This window comes from Pan paniscus, chromosome 13 (assembly GCF_029289425.2).
Source record: "Pan paniscus chromosome 13, NHGRI_mPanPan1-v2.0_pri, whole genome shotgun sequence".
Taxonomy (NCBI): domain Eukaryota; kingdom Metazoa; phylum Chordata; class Mammalia; order Primates; family Hominidae; genus Pan; species Pan paniscus.
In genome coordinates, this window is record NC_073262.2 from 93,672,296 (window position 1) to 93,690,082 (window position 17,787).

Sequence of the window (17,787 nt, forward strand, 5' to 3'; positions counted from 1 at the left end):
AACATTACTTTCTATTAAAACTTGTATCTAATCTTTGTCCTGTTGGGAGACAATAAAAACTATTGCCCATAAGCAGAAAAAATAGCGTCACATCTATAGTCACCCCAGGGTAGCGTGGAAAGATGGAGGGCAGGTGAGAGGGTGTGCCTCTGCTCCACTGAGCTGGAGACTTTGAGAAGGAGACCCCGGGGCTCTGTCTGCTCCGTTCAGTGGAGCAGGTGGATGGGATCAGATTTCTACTGTCCCTTCCAGCTGTTGAGTTCTAAAATTCCACGAGGGCTTCAGTGTGACATCGTACCTACCAGCCAGGGAGGGTTAACCACAGACTTAAATCAGCAACACCCCAGAAAAAGGACCCGGGCCAACTATGAAGGCCAGTCCAGTTCTTCAGCGTCTAGCTACTCATCATAAGAAGAATGCTTAAAGCAACGCGAACATTCAATAGAAGAAAGTAAAGCCACATATTCCTGGAAACACTTCTACAATTATTATCGAGAAGAAAGACTACAAAACAATGTATGTAGCCTACTCCGAGTTTTTAAAAAAGAAATATGTCATATTTGTGTGTGTGTGTGTCTCTATATGAAATATTTGTGTAGACATGGAATCCTAATTTTTTAAAAAGGAAACATTATGTCATATTTGTGCGTGTGTGTTTCCGTATGAAATATATATTTGTGTAGACATGGACAAAATCCTGGGAGGACAGACACTAGGCCATTTACTGTGGTGGTCCACAGATATTTATATCACGGACTGCTTTGAGAATCTGATGAAAGCTATAAATCCATCCATCAGAAAAATGTACATGTTATAAATCCACATTCATACAGCTTCTGGGGTTCATAAGGCTCAGGTTATGAGCCTATGCCCAAGAGGGGTGAGGCAGCCAGGAACTTTTACTCTCTATTACACACATTTCTGCAATTTGGAATTCTGTTTTCCTGTGAACACGCATTACATTTATGATTGGAAAAAAACCAGGAGTGTGTACATATATGTATATCAGTTACATTTCTACTATGAATATATTAATAAAAGACTCTCAGATATTCTCAGTAAGAGTTCATATTAAAGTGCCCCCTGAAAAATTATTTCCTCAAAAGCACCCTATATAACAGTTTTTATAAAAGGAAACTAGGGGTACAAACTACGTGACAGGTGATGTATGGGATGCCATCTTTCCCTTGTTACCTCAACTTCACAGTGAACTGGACCCCGGTCTTCAAGACCAGCGGCCTCTGAGGGTGCGTTGGCATGCAGGGCTGTCTTTCCACCACAAACGAGCTGCAAATACCCAGCAAAGGATAGATAAGTTAGCATTTCCATTAAGGTTGAGGCAATCACAATGATTTTCCTGAAAGAAAAAACGGGGTTAGAGAGTACGACCTAAAAAATAGTTTGAAAGATTCTGACAAGTTGGATGAACAAAGCGATATTTTCTAATTAGTAAAGAAATCCCAAAACCTAATAGGGACTTAACAGAAACAGAATAACTGTAATGATCTGTGAAACTATTACATTGAAACAAACATACAATGAAGGCTAGGCACAGTGGCCCATGTCTGTAATCCCAGCACTTTAAGAGGCTGAGGTGTGAAGATTGCTTGAGCCCAGGAGTTCAAGACCAGCTTAGGCAACATAGTGAGACCGTATCTTTACAAATTTTTGTTGTTTTTTTTTTAATTAGCCAGGCATGGCTAATTAGTCCCAACTACTGGAGGGCTGAAGTGGGAAGATCACTTGAGCCCAGGAGGTGGAGGCTGAAGTGAGCCATGATCACACCACTGCACTCCAGCCTGGATGACAGAGTGAGGCCCTGTCTCAAAAATAAAAAATAAAAAATAAAAACCCCATATTTAATTATGTTCATTTACATGTCAGAATTAAGAATAAAATGTGCACTCAAAGTACAAGTAATGTTTTTAAATTTTAAAAAACCCAACATACAGGACTTCCTGTTTGAACATTAGCCATAGGGAACCAAGTACATTTTTTAAAATATTACTTCCAATAAGTACGATATTTATTAAACATATCTTCAGTTGTTTTGTTACATAGTATGCAACAAATTATAATATTCTGCAGCCACAAATTATATGCAGAGTATGAAGAAGCTATTAATCAGATAGTGTAATCTTTCCATTTATAACTCTACAAGGAAGAACTAGCAAATCAGATCTTACATATAACATCTCACTAAATTTTATGCATGGAAAGTGACAGACACTGCTTGTGCTGTTTGATATAAAATGGCTGAACTTCATCTTCAGAAGACTAGACCTGACATCTAAACACGCCAATATAAACATCAAAACAAAATATATTCTAACCAACCACGAGAAAACAGTCTGATATCAGGAAAATACATTATTTTATAAACCAGCACACAAAGGTTTAAGACAGTTCTGAAAATGAAGTTAGCTGTCTTGAGTCAAGAGAATAAAAAAAAAGTCAGTATTGACCATTTACAATCTCTGACGTCTGTGGATATGGTAAGAATCTGCTGTAGTGCAGCTACATACAGTACAATTCAGGCAATTTTGTTTCTTCACTTGGGTTCAGATTGCAAATTTATTACTGTGAGAAAAGGATGGAGGCAAATTTTAGCAGGAACCTCCACCTGACTGCTTGACCAGAGTGCTGTGAATTTTAACACTGGACTTCTCAGCACCACCAGCTGTTGCTCCAGGACCCATTAGCTTTTTAATCTCAGCTGCCATCATCATGGAAGACAGTTCTACATTCATTGCATTCTTTCTTCTTCTTTTTTTTTTTTTTTTTTGAGACAGAGTCTTGCTCCATCTCCTAGGCTGGAGTGCAATGGCGCAATCTGGGCTCACTGCAACCTCCGCCACCTGGGTTCAAGCAATTCTCCTGCCTCAGCCTCCCAAGTAGCTGGGATTACAGGCGCCTGCCACCATGCCTGGCTAATTTTTGTATTTTTAGTAGGGATGGGGTTTCATCATGTTGGCCAGGCTGCTCTCGAACTCCTGACCTCAGGTGATCCACCCACCTCGGCCTCCCAAAGTGCTGGGATTACAGGCATGAGCCACCGTGCTGGGCCTTGTTGCATTCCTAGCACTAGTTTCCAAAAACAGAATTCCAAGGGAATCAGCAAATTCCTTGGCTGTTGTGTAGTCTACTACTTTCTCTGTGGTCAGATCACACTTGTTCCCTACCAACAATTTGTTGACGTTTTCACTGGGATAATGATCTATTTTCTGCAGTCACTGTTTAATATTATTGAAGGACTCCTGATCTGTCACATCATACACCACTAGGATGCCATTGGCTCCTCTGTAATAACTGGAGATGACTGTTCGAAACCTTTCCTGTTCTGCTGTGTTCCATATTTGAAGCTTGATTGTTTTCCCGTCTAACTCTATAGTTCTTATTTTGAAATCCATACCAATTGTGCTGATGTAGCTTTCTGTATATGTTATCATCTGCAAACCTAAGAAGGAGGCAAGACTTTCCAACCCCAGAGTCGCCAATCAGAAGTAATTTGAATAAATAATCAACTTGGGATTCATGCTGGACATGTCACTGTAGCTGCCACCGCTGCCACGGCCACCCTTGCTGCTACAGCTGCTGCCCTGACTCTCTGCACCACGGGTAACTGAAGGAAAGGAATGAGATAGGCTGTTCTGGGAGAGCAAATGTCTTCCCCCACTCTGTCCCCTGGAACACAATCAGCAGCCGCTGCCACTCAGCTATTGCTTCCACCCAAAATCAAGTACATTTTTATCATGTCAAGTTTGCATTAAAAAAAAAAACTTGCAATATGAACCCTTCTTTTCCACTCAGTGACATTTATCTATCTACTAAGTGTGTCTAGAGCGCCTACTGTTCACAAGGCACTGCGCTAGGTCCTGCTGGGGGAAAAGGGTGACAAAGGCATGTCTCTGCCTTCCAGAACTTTATGATATTCAAGAAATATAAAGAAATACATAACAACTATATAACAAAAGGCAGAGTAGGAAAGGAACGAAGGGTGACTGTAGGCCACGAAGGGAGACAACATCTGTTTGGGAAATCTGGGAAGATTAAATGATGAGATACAAGGTGAAGCTTTCGGGATGATACAATTTTGAAAGCAGGTACACGAAAAGAAGGCTCTGAGGAAGAGGAAGTATCCTCAGGAGAGCCACAGAAAAGCAAGTATGCGGCATGGCCCCTACAGGAATCAGCAAGAGGTCAAGTTTGCCTAGAAAGGGGCGTGTGTGGACGTGAAGCGTGGAGTGGTCAGCTAGGTCCAGGCTGCAGAAGGGGGGCCGTGAATGCCCAGTTGGGCATTCACTTGGATCAGCAGGTGATGAGGAACCAGAATGGAACTCTGCTCTGGGATAGCACTGGTCACAGGGAGGAAGGACTGGGAAGGAGGACTGGTGGGGAGGCTGGGGAAGAGTCCAGAAAGGAGGACTTGAGAGCCTGAGACATGAGGAGGGGAGAGGAGGAGGTGAGGCATGTTAGGGTCATGGCGGAGACAGCCAAAGGGGAAGGAGGAGTGGAAGGTTACTACAGCTTCCAGCCTAGCTGGCCACAAGAGTGAAGAACCACTGGTATAACCAAATAATTCAGGAGGAGTCATTGTCATTAAAAAATTTGAGGCCAGGCACAGTGGCTCACGCCTGTAATCCCAGCACTTTGGGAGGCCGAGGAGGGCAGATCACCTGAGGTCAGGAGTTGGAGACCAGCCTGGCCAACATGGCGAAACCCAGTCTCTACTAAAAAAAATTAGCCAGGTGGGGTGGCATGCGCCTGTAGTCCCAGCTACTTGGGAGGCTGAGGCAGGAGGATTGCTTGAACTTGGGAGGTGGAGGTTGCAGTGAGCCAAGATCATGCCACTGCACTCTAGCCTGGGTGATAGGTGAGACTCTATCTCAAAAAAAAAAAAAATTACATATATATATAAATATATATATATATAAATATATATATATAAATATATATATATAAATATATATATATAAATATATATATATTTATAAATATATATATATAAATATATATATAAATATATATATATTTATAAATATATATATATATAAATATATATATATAAATATATATATATATAAATATATATATATATATAAAACACCTATTAAACCCTTGTAAATCATCTGAATTACGGTAAAATGTTCCTCTGTATAGACTGATTACAGAAGGTACAAATAAATGTCCCTTGAGTTACCTCTGAATGAGCTGCTGGAAAAGACTGAAGGTGCGGTCCCATAACACTTGTTTGTTTTTTGTGATAGGGTCATGTTCATAGGTGTATTTCTGTTCCAATTCCTCCAACTTTTTAAGCTGCTGCCGAACTTGCTGCAGACTCTCCGCAACTATAGTGAACCTGGGAAGACACAAGACACAGATGTCTCTTTGAGAAACAGTCCAGAAGCAGCCTGGATTAAAGGGAATCACGGTATATTAGTCCATTCTCATGCTGCTAATAAAGACATACTCGAGACTGGGGAATTTATAAAGGAAAGAGGTTTAATTGACACATAGTTCCACATGGCTGAGGAGGCCCCACAATCATGGCGGAAGGCAAATGAGGAGCAAAGTCACATCTTACATGGTGGCAGGCAAGAGAGTTTGTGGAGGGAAATTCCCACTTATAAAACCATCAGATCTCGTGAGACTTACTCACTACCATGAGAACAGTATTGGGGGAACCACCCCCATGATTCAATTATCTCCACCTGGCCCTGCCCTTGACGCATGGGGATTATTACAATTCAAGGTGAGATTTGGGTGGGGACGCGGCCAAACCATATGGCATGGAAATCAACAAGTGGTTATATGCAACATAAAATGTCACCTAGGATGCCATGCTCTGCCCTCTAGGGAAAAACAAAGGGAATGAGGCTTGTGCCAGCAGTAGAAGCTTTGTTATTTGAGGAGTAAAACTAACATGCACTGAATGATTACAGCCTAGATCAAAAACTTCTACACACCACTGAGGCCTATGTGAGGAGAGATGGGTGGAGGCAGGGCTTCTAGGTGATCTGTGACTGGTGCAGGGCAAAGAGGAGGCCAGAGGCAGGGAAAACAGCAAAGCAGGTTCTTCCAGGTGATGCAAGAGGCAGCAAGGAGCCACTGCAGGTTCTGTCAAGAGAGTGGCATCAGCAAGCAGTGTCTCGGCAGGACCAGTCAGAGATGTGGGGCAGAGGGGCAGGAGGAGAGACAGAGAGGGGAGGCAAGGCCGGGGACAGGAAGAGAGGAAGGAACGATGATTCTGGTTTCACTCAACTGAAAGGAGAAGGCAGTATGCTCAGTCTAGACCCTAAACATAAAAAGCCAATGAGTAAACCCAGTGATTGCTCTTAGTGTTCCTTCCTTACAGTCAACTGCTAACAGCAACACAGGCTGGGGAAACGCTGTTTTATTCACTTGCAGTAATGACAGAAGAAAACCTTTTAAAAGTGTCTTCTTCCCTGGGAAAAGTATCTACTTCACTTTCTGATTTTACTCGATTCCAGTTCAAAGCCCTGGGACAGCAGCCCTTCATCAGGAAAGGAGAAGACAGGATAACTGCTGGCTGAGTTCCAGAGGAGAAGCTAAACCAGTGTCCCCAACTCTGCTTGCACACGGAGAAAATGACAATCCTTAGACAGCACAGTGGGAAAACTAGAGGGCATGTGTGTCCCTACAAGAGGCTCCTGTGGTCTAGGAGGACCACTAGGGGGCTCTAGACACCCCAGGGCCTCCCTGGCCACCTGAAGGGCTTTAGGGTTGTATGTATCCCTCAAGGCACATGGGGTTCACTGGGCTCAGAAGCTCTGCTCTAACCCACAAGAAATCTGGGGTACCTACAGGCAATTCACAGGACAAAAATAAATGGCTGAATATTAATTGTGATTTTTTAAAAAACTGGCAATATAGAAAATAACCTCATGAGATCTCTGGTCCTTGGACCCTTAGCAATTGTCCCAGGCCACCTTCCCTCATGTTCACTCTGTGATCCCAAGTTCAGCTCCTGTTGCCCCTCACCTGGACCACACTAATATGCTAATAGTATTCCAACTGGTCTTTCTGTCTCTATCCTATCCTCCAGGCTGTGGCCAGAGTGCCCTTTCTAAATCAAAGATCAGAGAAATACATCTCCTGCTTAAGAAAAAAGCCTGCCTTGGCTCAGCAGTACAGCTGCGTACATCCCCCATTCCTAGCATGGTGCTGAGAACCTGCACCATCAGGCTCCAGCATCTCCCACCGGGTCTACTTTCCTTCCCATCTCCCTGGACACCCCACTCTCCAGCCACCCAATACAGTCCCTGCAGTCTCCCACATGTGTGCCTTTGCACATGCTATGCTCTGTGCTGGAAAGCACTTCCCCTTGATCTACGTGGAGTAATCCTAGTGACTTTTGAGTCAGCACAAGGCCACTTCCTCTATGAAACCTTCCCTGGAGATGCTTTCCTTTGTCCTCCACAGAATTCTGATGGCCTTTTGCTAGAGCACCTGAATACTTTTACCACACGGAATTATTACCATGTCTACATCCCCCACTCCACACTGAGAACTCCTTGTTGGCAAGGGCCAAGAATCACTCATCCTTGTGTGCCCAGGTCCTACAGTGCCTGGCACACAGTAGGCATTTAATAAGTATTACTGGATGGATGACTGAATGTTTCCTAAAAAACTACTCTGTAAGCCTAGAAAAATGCCTCAAGCTATCTTGTTTTTAAGGAAACATTGAGTCAAGTCGTTAAATGTGTTCTATAATGACCATGTCACTGATGTTTTGTACAGTCAAATGACACATCCCATGGTACAGGAGTGCTCCAAACCAAGCAGACGTGGCTGAACGTGGCGAGAGTCATGAATAACACTGTGCTTTCCAAGGGAGTGTTTCCAGGGTAAGCAGAAGCTGGACTATGTCAAACTCTATACTAACGTTTTGACAGGGTCCATTCAACTAACACAGCTCAAAGGTACATTTATGTGTTTATGTGGTTAGCCAGTCAGCTGCCAGTTTTCCGCTTTGGAGAATCTTACCAGTTCTGCAGCTGATCCAAGCAAGCATTGGGCGGCCCCCCAATACATGCGCTCTGCTGTCTCCGCTTCCACTCTACTAGTTCATCATTAATCAGGGCATTCTGGGTAAGTTCAGTGACATTCAGCAACTCTATTATTTTGTGAACTACTTCCTAAAGGCAATAGAAGAAACAAAGTGAAATAAATTCATTTTTAATCACTGAATTTTAAAATATTTTTTAAAAGAAAAGCAAATATCATTTCATTCTCAACTGGGGCTCTAAGCCAGGTGGCTATAAAAATAATTTTTCCTCTCTTCTAAACTTTGAGTCCATTATTTACAGTGTATAACAAAAGTGGCATGCTATTCTGGAAAGTAAATAACTACCTTTCTCTTATTGTCAAGCATTAAATACATCTTCTTGAGTAACAGCTGTTCTTGTTTCTGATCACTCTTTGCCACACCATTGGTCTCGTGTTCTATAAATTGAGAGACAGCCAGTAAATATATTTATATAAAGACGACAAAACCAACAAAAGCCAAGATTCATATAAATTTAGGATAAATACGACACAAATGCTGCCTAGTGACAGGTCAAAGTTTGGCTTTCTTCGATCTTTAATGAACATGAAAAAAAGTCCTAAGTATAACAACTAGACACACTGAAACAAAATACTTGTTTTCAAAAATTAGCCGGGCGCAGTGGTAGGCGCCTGTAGTCCCAGCTACTCGGGAGGCTGAGGCAGGAGAACAGCATGAACCTGGGAGGTGGAGCTTGGAGTGAGCCGAGATCTCGCCACTGCATTCTAGCCTGGGCAACAGAGCGAGACTCTGTCTCCAAAAAAAAAAAAAAAAAAAAAACTTGTTTTCAGTGACCCACGTAAATCAGACATAGTAGTATCTGCCACTTAAGACACTGTCAGGTAATTACCTAAATAAATGTAAATAATAGAATTCAGAACTTCAGATAAAAAATGTATACAAAGCATAGCTGTAGCTTTCAAAGAGAAGTAGATGAGTAGGAAGTGGTAGTTGAAGTTGCTGTCTCTCATACTTTCTACCCAAATCATACTGAAAATCTCTGCCTATGAACCATGGTATACCCCAGATGATGAATACAATAACAGCAGTACCCTACGTGTTCTACACAATGTACATTCTTGAGATCTTTTCTGTTGCTACTCTCATTAAAAACACGCAACAGTAAGAAAATACAGTAAAACTGCTTTAAAACATGAGAAAAATACTGAGCTTATCTGCTGTGTATACACATGGACCTGCAACGTTTGAAGAAACCTGAGATATTAGGGCAGGGGAACTCCACATAACTATCGCTCTGTGTCAGTCAGTGGGCTAGGCGCAATAAATACGGTGAGTAACACATAACCAGTGGTTATCAAGTAGGGGTCACTGACCCCTAGGGGACTTTTGGCAATCTCTGGAGACAGTTTTGGTTGTCACTAGTGAGGGCTCCTGGGTAGTGCTACTGGCATCTAGTGGGTAAAAGTCAGGGATGCTGTTAAACACGCTACAATGCCAGGACAGCCCCAACAACAAACTAGCCCGAAATGTCAATAGTATTGGATGTTGAGAAACCCTGGTCTGGGTTATCAAGGAAGAATTCAGAGTCATAAAATACTCGGCAAATAGAAAGGAGTAATCTTCTTCGTTGTCTAGTGTGAACAGAAAAAATTGCAGCCAACGGGCACCACTTCAGTTGTGAACCCTTACCTCTGTTCTGCAAGGTTTTGCATTTGAAGTCATATTCATCTTGTAAATCTTCCAGGCTCTTGATTTCATGCTCTATACACTACAAATAAAGATGTAAACATGTTTTCTACTGATCAGCAACTTCCAAAGACTTTAGGCAACAGAGTATTGCTTCTATGGAACCCAGAGAAACATGAAAACAATTCCAGCTCCCCCAAAAAGAGATTGGACTTGGACAGTTCTAATCATATACATGAAATAATTTCTGTTTCATTACTAAGTATGTCATAACATTTTTAAAAAAGCAAATGTACAATAATTCTCAAACTGATTTGTATGTCCTTAACCTGGTTCCAGCGCCTAAATTTTGATTCTTCCTCATCATTTTTGAGACTACCTCTGAGATATGATTTAAGAACTCCACTGTGAAGCCCACAGCAGCGGGGGAAAAAGCTCACAGAAAATTTCCTCATTCCTTCCAAGTAAGAAAAGTGACCATACATCCCTGCTTTACCGGGATAGACCTGGTTTCACACTTGCTGTAATTATAAACAGTGCCCTCTTGGCGGCTCAAATGCATCTCCATCTGGACAATAAATTGTATGTTCATTCTACAAATAAGCCTCATTTGTTTGGGATTTGGTCACATTTCCACATATTCTTCTCTGGATTTCCATGGCTATTTCTGGACTGGGCTCACTCTGTTTCTACTTTAATGAAATGTTTCCCTAGGAGACTGCAGGATGAAGTTGCTCCAAAGAATGTGGAGTTTGGAAAGATGCTGTCTGAAGCATGTAAGTCAAGGCCATACTGGTATTACCCAGAGATCCACAGAGGACCAAACCCCTAAGCTGGAAGGCCTTTTCCACAAACACGGGCCTCTGTGAAAAAGAACTCCTCAAACCCTCCCCACACCAGCCCTAACAGTGGAGAGGAGTAAATGCGCGCCATCGAGGACGCCAGAGCAGCCCTCTGCTTCCATAAATTGACTTGGAAGTTGTATCCTAAAATTGCTGTGGATGTCTTAATCAGAAATGTATCCAAATTTCTTTCAATAAAATGTATTTTTGTTCCTCTTCCAAGTCTTAGGATAAAACAGATGACTGGGAAGGATGGGCCATGTTTATCCTGGGGCACTGTGATTTGAGAGGTGTGGACATAAAGGCCCATTTAGAGCAGCAACATCTCATTTACTGGGTACTGGGCAAAGTCAACATTTACTGCATGATCTTTCAGGGAAGAAAAAGATAAACTCAATGTTTGGCAGTTATAAGAGGCCATTCAAAAAGTCTATCTGGTCATTGATTTTACCAATTTGTTTACTTATATAGCTTGAGACTTCTGCAAAATTTTTCTTCCCAACTACTTAAAAGACTGAACTCAGTTACGAGGTTTACACCCCAAGCAATTGAAACCTTTTTTCCCCTACAGAAAGTTTCAGAATAAATGCATGTGTTTACTCAATACTCACCATAACCTTGTCCTTCACATTTCTGACTTTACTGTCAAGCTCTTTCTGTTTGTCTAACATCACTGTGCTCTGAATATTCCCCGACTGAGCCTGTAATGGGAAGGGCATGATTATAGCCATCGTTTTCTCCAGGGTGTGTACTTTGCTGGTTACACTCCAAAGTCAAGTCCCCACCTGCCTTCCAGACCTTCTGACATGTACTACAGGCTTCCTCCTTATGTGTCAATATGAAATTTTTCCCAAGGCCCTGGAAAATGCTGGCAAACTGTTAACAAGGTTACAAAAAAACTAGGCTCAATTCATGTCTAAAATAAACAGTATTTCTGGGAGTTTCCATTAATTCATACAGTTGAATGGTACCACGTTGGAATTTAGTTCACCGTTTCTCAGATACTATACACAAGATTACTCATTAACTCTGTCCTTATTTATCTTAAAGCTTTCTGATTCAAAGTGTGGTCCTCAGACCAGCAGCATCTCACCACCTAGGATCTTGTTGGAAAATCTCAAGGGCTAATATGATTAGGGAATCAGAAAACCCTATTTTAACACAATTCCGGGTGATCCAGAGGTATACTGAAATATGAAATCACTCCATTAAGGCCATCAATGAAAATCTGCTACTATAAAGTCAATAATGAATATAAACCCAGACTTGCCTGGGAGTATTCAGTCCTATTTTTGATAATCAGAACACTCAGAAGTGACAGGGTCTCTACTTGCTTCATACACCAGATGTACCCTGCACATACTAGGTACTAAGTAAATGTCAGGCAATGCTCTAGGCTCGGGTGTTAAGAGTGGTAACCAGTGGTCCCTGTTCTCATAGAGATTAAATTCTAGAAAGATGTTTTTTTTTTAGAGTTAAATCCCCCACACAGCAAAAACTGTGCTTGTCAACCTTTCTTACACAGTGCCCTATACAGCACAGATTCTACGGAGGTGTTTTTATATGTGCAATTGTATCATCTTTTCTTCATGTCTGCAATTTTCCTTATATTAGAAAGCCTTTCCCTATTGACATTACATCATTCACTCATTTCCCTAGCACTTGCAAGGTTTCCTTTTTTTCTTTTTAACTTTTAGATCGCTGATATATTTGTTTATTCTCATGATCAGAGTGAAGTATGGGTCCACTTTTTGCTTTCACTTTCTTTCCAATTAGCTTTCCATTTGTCTTAACAGCATTTACTGAAAAGTCCATTATTTTCCCCAGTGCTCTGAGCTGCCAACTTTATCACATGAATTTCCATATGCACACGGGTTTCCTTCTAGATTTTTCTCTTCTTTCCCATTGGCCTTTTTATTCATAAGCCTGAACCCTTGAAGGATGTTTGACTATAGAGGATTTATAGTCTATCTAGTAGGGCCAGTCCCATTTCATTGCTCTACTTGTTCAGAAGTTGCCTCGCTACTCTTGCATGTTTATTTTTTATAAATTTCAGAACAAATTTGTGTAGCTCCAGAAAACAACTTGTTGGTATTTTTATTGGAATCACATTAAAATTACAGGTTAACTCAGGGAGAGCTAATATCTTTATGATGTTGTTTTTAATTCTTATGCTTCTAATGGTTTTCTCTTGTCTAATTGCATCGGCCAATACCACCAATACGATGCTAAATAGCAGTGGAAACACAGCATCCTTGCTGTGTTTCTGACTTACTGGAGTTTTCCCAGTTAGGTAAGATACTGTCTCTAGAATGGAGATATATATATTTTTGTATGTTAAAGAGGTACCCATCAATTCCTACCTTATTCAGTGTTTTTATCAGGAATGAGTATTGAATTCTGTCAGATCTTTTCAGCTTCTGTGGAAGGAAGCTTTTTTCTCCTTGTAGCTATTAATTTAGTGAATTGCATTAATAGGTTGCCCAGTCATGGACTACCCTTGTAACCTATAATAAATCATATTTGGTCATGTCCTTTCTTAATGTAGTATTTAATTCTGATCCCTAATATCTTATTGAGGACTTTTATATTGATACTCATAAGTAAAATTGGTCCATAATTTTTTGTTTTATCTTTATCAGGCATACGTCATCAAAGTTATTCTCTCTTCATATGAAGTTTTCCTTCATGTTATATATTCTCCAACAGCAGAAGTTCAAAGCATGTGAATTGTATCAGCTGTAAAGTGTGTATTAGAAATACATGAATGTTACTGGTATCCTCTGTAAATCCAAGGTGCCACATATCACTCAGTGACAAAAGGGGTTTCTCTGGGCGGTCGGAATAAGTTGTCACTTTGAGGAGTTCCATACAGCTTTCTGCCTGTGCAGGGAAATCTTTGCTGTTGTCTAATTCTGACATGGTTTGGATCTGCGTCCCCAACCAAATCTCATGAATTGTAATCCCCATTGTTGGAGGTGGGGCCTGGTGGAAGGTGACTGGATCACGGGGCCGGTTTCTCATGAATAGTTTAGCACCATCCTCTTGGTACTATCCTTGTGATCACGAGTTCTCACAAGATCTGGTTAAGTGTGGAGCACCTCTCCCCTGCTTCCTCCTGCTCTGGCCATGTGATATGTGTGCTTCCCCTTCACCTGCTGCTATGACTGTAAGTTTCCTGAGGCCTCCCCAGAAACTGAGCAGATGCCAGCACCATGCTTCCTGTACAGCCTGCAGAACCATAAGTCAATTAAACCTCTTTTCTTATAAATTACCCAGTCTCAGGTATTTCTTTATAGCCATGCAAGAACAGACTAATACAACTTCTAAGCCAGCAGGATGTGGGCATGGTGTCCTGTGGGCTTTGTAACAGCTGGGACACTACACCTAGAGAGAGGGACCAGGCCACTGGAGAATTCTGACTTCCCAGGCCTCCTCCCAAATGACCAAGGCTCGGTTTAGAGAACAGGGATATAAACAATGGCTGTAAAACAGCAGCTACATCCCCAGCTTCTACATCCCCTTTCTACTGACTTGCTGGGAGATGCTTGGCGGAAAAACCTGGTGACTGTGGCAGGGCCTAAGAAACCTCCTGCTTCCAACTTGGGCAGTAGTCCCTCCAAGTCACTCAAACCCTTGGTGTTCTCTTACCCCTTCCACTCATCCCTCCCTGCTTCCCTCCACCCTGCCCCCATCTGCTAAGCAGATGCTTGGCTGCTCCTGTACACTTTAGTACTGATACCACTTTCACAGTGAGTCCTTAACTTTTTAACTTTCTAAGAAACCAGGAGTACTGAAACCACGGGAATTTCGAACACTGAAGTTGGAAGGGACTTCGGCTGTCATTGACTCTTACTTTCTTGTTTCACTACTGTACCTCTAAGAGACCTTGTTTGGATGGGAACTTGGTTACTCCAGACCCCAGACCAAAGAAAAGTCTTCTGCTCAGGAAGGGGGTCCTTTTCAATAGAATGAGCAGTTGTCCAAGTAAGGGAATAGGCACTCCATGGGTGTGAGAAGTTCCAGCCAGAAAGCCCTCATATCCCATCCCACAGATTAGAAAACTGAAGAGTGACTTCTCCAGTTTTAGAGTTGGACAATACTGGGTTTAAATTCCAAACCTACTTCTCATTAGCTCTGTGGCCCTGAGTGAAGTACCTGACCTCTAAACCTTAGTTTTCTCATCTTTAAAATGGGTATAAGAATACCTAACTTCAGTGATAGTTTCGAAAGTATTTACTCAAATGAAATAATGTTTATAAAGTGCTTAGCACAGGGCCTGAAACATGATAAGCACTCAGCATATGGTAACCATTAGTCCTTAAGAACACAAAGATGGAACAGCAAAGGAAGCTTAGAATCCACCTCATGTCTTTCCCTCCCACCTGAAAGAAATTCTCCCCATCCCTTCAGACCCTATGGACCTAAATTTTTGTCCAGACATGCAATTAGTTTTTTCACCACAAAGAAAAAAAGAAAGAAAAAAACGTAGTGTGCTGTAAGACAGCACACGAAACATTTATAGTCTACTACAGTGTGTATAGCATAATATTCTCTTAAATGTATTTTCTAAAAGCTCTTATATTAAAAAACAATGGGAACAATAATTTCCCATCTCGGCATGTCTATAGAATTTTGTGGTCTCTAAATGATCTGAACTAACTCGGAATTTTGCATGTTTTTAACTTGTTGAATCTGTTGAATCCCCATGTACCTATCACAGTTTCAACAATTAGCATTCATGGACAGCCTTGTTTCATCCCTATTCTCCTTACTCTTCTAGTCCCCAAATGGGATTATTTGAAGCAAATACCAGACATCACATCATTCCATACACAAATACTTAAGCATGAATAGAATATACACAGTCATGTACCACATAACAATGGTTCAGTCAATGATGGACCGCGTATATGACAGTGGCCCCATAAGATTAGAATGGAGCTTTATGGGGGTACCATCTTTTATCTTTTACACACTATCTGTACTGTACCTTTTCTATGTTTAGATACACAAATAACATTGTGTTACAATTGCCCATAGCGTTCAGCACAACTTCATATTGTATAGGTTTGTAGCCTAGGAGCAATAGGCTTTACCACATAGTGTAGGTGTATAGTACGTTATACCACCTGGCTTTGTGTAAGTGCACTCTATAATGTTTGCACAAAAACGCGATCACCTACTGGTGCATTTCTCAGAATGTATCTGTGTCATTAAGTGATGCATGACTGTATTAATAAAATAAAGTTACTTCAACAAGGGGGGAAATGGTGAAGAAATGTTTCTGACCTACCTAGCCAATAGTTGGCTGGATAACTTTGGAAAGGAGGCACCTATTGTGCCTTTTCCCTTTCCCTGACATCCCCAGACACCCAGAAACTTCCCTCACACCCTAAGAAGGCTTTGCAAAGGTGTTCACGGACTCAGGTGTCCTCTGAGAGGCTCAAAACAATCCCCAGATTACCTACATTTTTAATGGGGAGGGAGCTCAAAAGCTGGTAAACCTTCAAGATCCAAAGCCAGGGGATGGGGTTCATGTGGGAGAGCAGGGGTCACCTACTCTGCTGCCAATGCCAACTCTGGGCCAAGGGGCCAAAAGTGAGGACGACATGCTTGCAGCTGGGGGAAACAGGTTGTCCTTCTGCCCATCTTTGCTCCTGGCTGTCCTTTCAAGTCTATTAGAAATACAGAGGAGGCCCACGCATACTACTTTTAGGATGGAAGCCCCATATAATCAAAACTGCCGGCTGAAAATCTCCCAGGTATATGCCAGGTTAGAGACAGGCACACCTCTTTCAGAGGAGACAACCTGGCCAGCTTCTCCTCCAGCGTTGATATACACCTTTGTTCCCTAGGCTGGGTACCAGATGAGTTAGCCAGCTTGAGTTTAGAATAAGCAATATGTATCTTTACATGCTCAGTTCAGCAAGATGCTATCAGTGTGACAAGAAGATGGGAACTATACGCCTAGGGAAGTGACAGGATTATAAGGACTGGGACAAATGCTCAGGCAGTGTGTGGAGAATGGCATCCTCCACCACACCTAAACTCCCTCCCTCTCCACTGTCGCACAGTTCACTTCGCTAGTTATTTGTTGGTGAAATGCACACAGGATGCATACTGTGTCCTCTGGCATCCATATAGGAATGGGCTCCTCCAGAACAATCCATAACATGGTGGCTTCACACTGCCTGCCTGTTGGCTTGTTGTCACCACCCCAGTGCTCAAGAAAGGAATACTAAATGCCATAGCAAATTCAAAACTCTGCTGAACCCTGACAACTAGGAAGGTTTGTATTAGGATTAATAAAACAATGATCAAAATTCTTGATACTAGTACAACTCTGACTCATTTACTGTTTGATGTCTTGAATATTTAATAGGTATCTTGATCTTGCTCAAAACAAAGCCCTTGATTTTCCCATCAGCCTCCTTTTCTCTCCACAAACCTATTGTGTCCTACAAAACTCCTGCCCCTGCCCCCTCCTTGCCTTCCCAGCTCCGTGAACAGCATTACCATTTTTCAAGGGGTTCTAGTAGCTGCTACAGAGCCATCCTTGACTTTCTGCTCTCACTCCTGCATCTAATCCTTCAATATAAGGATCCTTCTATATTGGTATCACATCCAAAGCATAACCTGAATCTGTCCACCTCTTCCTACCTCCACTGATTCTACTGAGTGCAAGCTTCCACTGCCTCTACCTTGGACAGCTGCAAGAACCCTCTATCTGCCTGCTTCCATTCCTGTGCCAGCAACTCAAGAGGCCTTTCCTGACCCTGATCTAAAGGAACAACCCCACTCCCAGCCACTCCATGAATTCAGCATGTTATTTTCTCAGCACTTTATGCTACCCAGAAGTATCTTGTTTATATGTTCTCTCTCCTCGTTAGAACTTAATTCCATTAGATTAGGATCTTTCTTAAAGCCTGGTTCTATAAAATCTCTAAATCTGATTCTCCCACTTCTTGGGGCTATAAAATTAGAGAGATATTCATCATTGCTTTGACATGGGCCTCAATAGTATTTGATGAATGAATACATTTTTATTTTATTACAGTTTTTGTGTTCAATGAGAAAAAAGTACCTGATTAAATCTCTGGGCGTTTTCCAGAATTTTCCTTTCTTCCTTCAGACAGCTGTAAATGATCATAGACATCTGGATTGGGTCTTCCTGAAAATTATCCTAGATTTGAGTGGTTAGAACAAAAATAAATTAAAATACAGAAT

The 17,787-nt window shown here is 41.8% G+C and overlaps 1 protein-coding gene and 1 pseudogene across 3 annotated transcripts in view; both read right to left on the minus strand.

Annotated features, from left to right (window-relative positions):
* Window positions 1-17,787, minus strand: part of STAT1 (signal transducer and activator of transcription 1) — a 49,249-nt gene that overhangs the window by 21,264 nt on the left and 10,198 nt on the right. For all 3 annotated transcript variants that reach the window (XM_014344032.4, XM_003825284.4, XM_008950622.4), the window contains 7 exons: window positions 17,645-17,743; window positions 11,169-11,258; window positions 9,719-9,797; window positions 8,375-8,466; window positions 8,008-8,159; window positions 5,201-5,359; window positions 1,195-1,287 (listed from right to left, as the gene is read on the minus strand). In XM_014344032.4, the coding sequence (XP_014199518.1) occupies window positions 1,195-1,287; window positions 5,201-5,359; window positions 8,008-8,159; window positions 8,375-8,466; window positions 9,719-9,797; window positions 11,169-11,258; window positions 17,645-17,743 (764 nt within the window). The remainder of the gene's footprint in view (window positions 1-1,194; window positions 1,288-5,200; window positions 5,360-8,007; window positions 8,160-8,374; window positions 8,467-9,718; window positions 9,798-11,168; window positions 11,259-17,644; window positions 17,744-17,787) is intronic.
* On the minus strand, window positions 1,391-4,839 carry LOC103782738 (ras-related protein Rab-1A-like; annotated as a pseudogene).